Genomic DNA, 6,000 nt, shown 5'->3' on the forward strand with positions numbered 1-6,000 from the left:
AGTTACACCTTTACCTTTTCTGAACTGTGTAACTTTTTCTTGCCATTGGGTACTGGAACAAGAGCACAGGAAATGAGTATCTTTCTGGTTCCCAAGTATTTATTGACTTTGACTTGTGTGGCCCTACCAAAGCAAAGCTTTCTTCACTAGTTTCATCAGTGTTACACATATCTGCAGAGAAGTGTTGATTCTGCTAACCAAGCATTGTAAATGGACACTGAACATCACCATTTTTTTGTGGTTTGCTTTTTTGTATGCTTGTTTGGGGTTTTGGTGTGTTTTCTTTTTTTTAAATTTAAACTTCTTGAATAGCACTTGCTGGACAAATTGTGTAAAGAGATAGAAAAGGACCTGCGCTTATCAGTTCACACACACCTGAAGCTGGATGACAGAAACCCCTTCAGAGTTGGCATGAAGGACCTGGCTCACTTCTTCTTTCTGAACCCAATACGTTTTTTCAATCGATTCATTGACATAAAAGGTGAGGGGAGTTGTACATTTGCTTGATTCTGTTATTTTCATCTCTTATACTTTGGCTTTGTATATCTTTTCACTTCTTTCCACACTTTCCTAACTAAATAGGTAGCATTATTTTAGTTCATCCTTCTGTGTGTTCACAGCTTATGTAACTCATTACTTGGACAAGACCTTCTACAACTTAACGACCGTAGCTCTTCACGACTGGGCCACCTACAGTGAGATGAGAAACTTGGCAACCCAGCGCTATGGTTTAAGTATGACTGAGGCACACCTTCCCAGCCAGACTCTGGAGCAGGTACAGTGCCCACAGGACAGGAATAGAACTTCTTCCATTCCACTGTCATAGGACTGAGTAATTGAAATTAAAGTACCCAAGAGCAGAGAACTCTTTGGAATAAGTGACCTTTAATTTCTGGTTGATTTGTGAGGCAGGATCTTTATCTGCCTTTCGAGATCACACTGATATCAGTTAACATCAGGTTGGGCTTGTATTGTTCATTTTTTTAACATAATGAAATTAATTGAGTATGCAAAGTCAGAGAATGTTTTCTTGAAAATTCAGCTAGCAATTTGGCAAGCAGTAGATCCAGACAACTGTTAAAAGCATGGAATGACCTTTGAGTGGTGAGTCTTTTCCCCTAGTTTATTGCTAGCTTTTTAGCAGGTTCTGCTTTGTCATCATCAAGAGAAACTATTTCCCAGGCTGGACATGGAGGACTTTTGGACATCTGTGAATTAGATTATAGGAGAGTGACTCAGAGCCTCCTAAAAGCTGCTAAACATGGTGCCATTCAGAATAAAGTTGTAGTGCCATCAAGTTAATGGTGATGATATTCACTGTTACAGGGTCTATATTTTGAAGACTTTCCTTCAAGAGTTTTAATATCTTGGATATTTTTGGCAGTTTGCTTCATTCCCTCATTTGGGTTAACACATTGGTGAAAGCTCTTAGAAGTACAGCCCCTTTTTTGCTAATGTTCGTGATGGCTGTGTCTTCCTAAGTTGAAAGAGGGTGTAGAACTAAGTACTCCAGCTGGATTTTTGGCACAAAAGTGCTGTAGATCAGCTTCTGTTTCCAGCTTTGGTTTTCTACTGGCCATATTTGGTCAGTACATTGTTACAAAGAATTAAACAATTTCACGACATTGGTTTCATAACATTCATTCTGGTATGAGCTTTACTTCAAAACAAAGACACCCCACACTTCATAACCCCCAGCCTCAAAAGCCTGATAAAATCCCTGGCACAACTGGAAATAGGGTATATAAATTAAATAGCATCATCTCTAGGCCCAATGATAATTAAGAGATTCCTTAGGGAAAAATGTGTAAACAATTGTAAAATTTATATTGTAAATAGCAAACCTCAGTCTTTTAGGTTGGGCTAAACAATATTAAATAAAAGTAGCTAGGTGCTTATTTCTCCATAGACATCTATATGTCTGTAGAAATCTCTAAGGCAAGATTCTATATTTTAGAATCTGAAAACAGACAAATCTCAATTTTTAGGTTTTTTATTGTTTAATTGTGCCTTGTGGAATAGGCTGGAGGATTCCTCTCTTTCAGGGGAAGCTGGAAAGAAAGAGGCAGAAGTGTAAATGTTAAAACATGGGTTGAGCTGTTTTTTTCTCCTCTAAGCATTATCTTACAGACACTGAACAAAAAGTGTTAAGAGGTTCTTCATTTTGCAGAGAAAACCCACTGCTTTCTAAAATACCTTCAAGTAACTGCAGAAACAGTATTTCTGCACCTTAGTGGTTAGATGTGTCAGTAGTTCTTGAAGAAGTTTTACCATAGTCATTCTCAATAAATAATATTGTTTCAGGGTCTGGATGTTTTGGAAATCATGAGAAATATTCATGTTTTTGTATCCCGCTACCTCTACAATCTGAACAATCAGGTAAGGTATTTCCCATACTTTTCCAGGCAGTTGGCTCCAGTTTGAAGGGATTGTGAAATGCAGAGTAGAGTACATGAAAGAAAAGTCCAGGCTGAACATGTGTAGTGAGAGGCTATAAAATAGTATTTCTACTTTAGATAAACATCCTTGGGGATGCTGTGGCTTGGTCTTCTAGATTGTTATGTAGCATATTTTGGATATGTTATGGCAGTAGGATCACTCCATGTCAATTTTCTAGTGAAACTAGAAGGCAGCAAGGATAATTGGCTGCTCTATAAGGGCATAGTAAGTACATGATTTCTGAGCTTGAAAAATGTGTATCTGAAAATGGGTTATTGGAGAGATGAAGCAGTGGCTGACATGGAGAACATGGACAGAGAGCAAACCTTTGGGGTTTCTCACAATGTGAGAATGAGGGGCCCACTACAAAAATGAGTGGCTTCCTGAAAGAAAAGAGTACTTTTTTCATAGCTCATAATTCAGTAGTGGAACTCATTGCTGTGGTCTGTGTGGGGTCAAAAGTACAAACAGGTGCCAAAAGAGTTTAGACACCTTAATGTAGGATATAATCTCAATAAATATGGGAGTCTTGAGTGCAACATCTGCCTTGGAATTGTTGAATTACAGCTGTAGAAATCAGAAAAATTTACCAGATAAAGTTCATTGTATCCATGATATCTCAGAAATAAGGTATAGGCTATTTAGATCAGTAATATATCACAGAACCAGTTTTAGGTAATTAACTTTGTTTTTCCCTCCCTGCCTCCCAGATCTTCATTGAAAGAACAAGTAATAACAAACACTTGAACACCATCAATATCCGACACATTGCTAATTCAATTCGAACTCACGGAACAGGAATCATGAACACAACAGTGAGTATCTTTGGCGCTGTTGTTGGATTACATAAACCTCCTCCTTGCATCTCCTAATAGTTTATTTGGTTATGCAGTTTTAATAATGTAGTAGTAATGTTCTGTGTGAATTAATAAAATCAGTTCTTGGACGTGGCACAAATGGATATCACAATCTGTTGGGAGTGTTATCACTTCCAGTTGTTATATAAAAGTTAATGAAGAGATTTAAAACTACATCAAAGGAGAGTCAGATGTTCTGGTTGGACTGTTCTTGACATTATGGCCTGATTTGCTGCTTAGTAGACAGGTACTTTTGCTGCAGTTAAAGCAAATCTTGAGAAAATGCAATGTTAATTTTTTAAGTTCTTCTTGTAATTGCTATGCTTAAGAACTATCAGCTTTTCAATTTGCAAAATAAAAGCTACAGACCTCTAATCACTTGTTGGAAAACTGACTTCTTATTGCAAGGCTTTTAATGATGTCTGAGGTGTATGTGGCCATTTTCAACAGCCAAAGGCATTTGCCTCTTTGCAAGGTAAATGCAAAGAGGTGCCTTGTGTCTGCTACAGCAGGACTTTATCATTGGGATTCTCAAGTTTGGATACAATGATAAAGGTGTTTTCAGGTCAGTGCTTTCCAGTCTGCTGCTTAACTTCCACGTTGTTGCTGTTTCCTTTTTTCTATTCTTCTAGCTCCATTAAAAAAAAAAACCAAAAAAAAAACCAACCAAAAAACAAAAACCAAAACAAACAAAAAAACCCAAAAAACCCCCCAAAAAAACCAAAAGAAAGGAACTTACTAAAATATTGAACCCACTCTCAAGTCATTATTTTCGAAGTGGGAATTATTAAAAATAAAGTTTTAATGATTTCTTTCACTTTTTGTGGGAGAGTGGGGACTTTTTCAGAAAATGCTGCTACTCAAATTATTTTTTAGTGATGTAGATTTATTCACTTCTGATTGTGAGTGAAGTTATTTTTGCAGACATGAGAAGTATTGAGATATGTACCATAGAAGTGTACTTCTGCCTTTTGAGAAAATGTTTTAGAAAACTTTGAGGAAGTGAAAAATGGTGCCAGGAGATTATGCAGATACTGAGGAAGTTGGTCATGTCTGCCTGTTTCAACTTGATACTTGTATTGTTTCAAAAGGACAGTTACAGGATATTGCAAACAAACTAATGGCTGTGTAGGGCAGGTGATCAACTGAAATACTGAACTTGTCCTTTGGTCCCTCTGCGTTTCCTGGAAGAGAGTAGGCCTTCCAGGAGAATGGTTTTTCATTTTTCCTTATTCTTTGAAAACAGTGAAATTAAAGTAAGTTGAGAACTTGCATTAGAAGTTACTTAGGCATCTGGTGAAAACAGGGTGTTAGATGTGTTTGTTACTTTGCTAACTTTCTTGATTTGACTGTTTTCTTTCTTTTTGTCTTCTAGGTAAACTTCACTTACCAATTCTTGAGGAAAAAGTTCTACATTTTTAGCCAGTTCATGTATGATGAACATATCAAATCCAGACTTATCAAAGACATCAGATTCTTCAGGGAAGTCAAGGATCAAAATGATCACAAGGTATAGTAGTTTTTGAAGGCTGTAGAGTAATTTGCTAAAAGAAGTGCTACTTTCATGTGACTGAAGGTGCACCAAACCATAACACTCCTATTATTTAAATGTGTATCCCCTGACAAAGGGACAGCTTCTGTCCTAGCAAAATGCAGTGTTACCAATACCTGTGTTCAGGAGGCCTTTGTTTCATTCTGTCTGCTCTGTAAATATGGAGTTGGCTAAAATCATTCTCTCCATGTCTTAAGGATGATTTGATGGAGTTGTAGTCTATTGGAGGTTCTAAACTTCTGGTCCAACTCATGCATAAGAGTTTTCAGTTTTGAACAATAAGCTTACTTGAATTGAATCCAAAATGATGTGATCATTTTGGATTCAAAATACTCATTCCAGTATGTCAGGATTTGGGAGTGAGGGTCTGATTTTGCGTGCTAGAAAATTTTCTCAAAAATGGGAGAGACAATGTATTTAGTAAAATAGACTGCTAGCTTCTTTGCATGTCAAGGGCTTATTTGTTTTAGGAATACTTTCTTGTTCACAGTAAAACTATTTCACTTGTCAACTTGCAGAAGTGACTCAGTAAAATGAGCCTTGTGAACTAGTACAGACGAGCAGGTGTATGATTTATAAAAAAATAAAGCTGTAAATGTGGGGTAAAACTAAATTACAAATAGAATTCTATTGATGTGATGAAAAGATTTTTTTCTAAGGGTAGGTAATTATTCTTACAAATTATTCTAAAATTTTTTTCTAGTATCCCTTTGAAAGAGCAGATAAATTCAACCGTGGCATCAGAAAACTTGGAATAACCCCGGATGGCCAGAGCTATCTTGACCAGTTCAGACAACTCATAAGTCAGATTGGTATGAAATGCTATCTAAGATGTTATAAATGTTTTTAAATGGAAGAGTTCTTCATCAGCTAGTAACTGACCTTTTAGCTCAGGCTAAAGGTAGATTTAATTCCAGTCAGATGGAAAGTAGTTCACTTGTAGCCCATGCTACATAAATGCTCTCATCTAATTGCACAGAAATGGCCATTGCATGTCCTAATCTCCAACAGAGTTACAGATTGCATAGATTCCTGTTCCCTTTCAGTTCTTTGTTATGCAACTGACTTTTATCCATGTTGAGTGTGTTTCCTAGTAAAAACCAATTACTGTTAAGTTCATGTATTTCAAAAAATGGCCATTCATCCTGCTGA

The 6,000-nt window shown here is 36.7% G+C and overlaps 1 protein-coding gene across 1 annotated transcript in view; it reads left to right on the plus strand.

The window, feature by feature from the left end:
* The window catches only part of KIAA1033 (KIAA1033 ortholog), a 36,384-nt gene that overhangs the window by 22,062 nt on the left and 8,322 nt on the right, over positions 1–6,000 (plus strand). Inside the window, exons 21-26 of the mRNA XM_017737726.1 lie at positions 313–481; positions 621–775; positions 2,305–2,379; positions 3,150–3,254; positions 4,672–4,806; positions 5,552–5,660. Coding sequence (XP_017593215.1) covers positions 313–481; positions 621–775; positions 2,305–2,379; positions 3,150–3,254; positions 4,672–4,806; positions 5,552–5,660 — 748 coding nt within the window. The remainder of the gene's footprint in view (positions 1–312; positions 482–620; positions 776–2,304; positions 2,380–3,149; positions 3,255–4,671; positions 4,807–5,551; positions 5,661–6,000) is intronic.

Source organism: Corvus brachyrhynchos, unplaced genomic scaffold (genome assembly GCF_000691975.1).
Source record: "Corvus brachyrhynchos isolate BGI_N302 unplaced genomic scaffold, ASM69197v1 scaffold56, whole genome shotgun sequence".
NCBI classification, from domain to species: Eukaryota; Metazoa; Chordata; class Aves; order Passeriformes; family Corvidae; genus Corvus; species Corvus brachyrhynchos.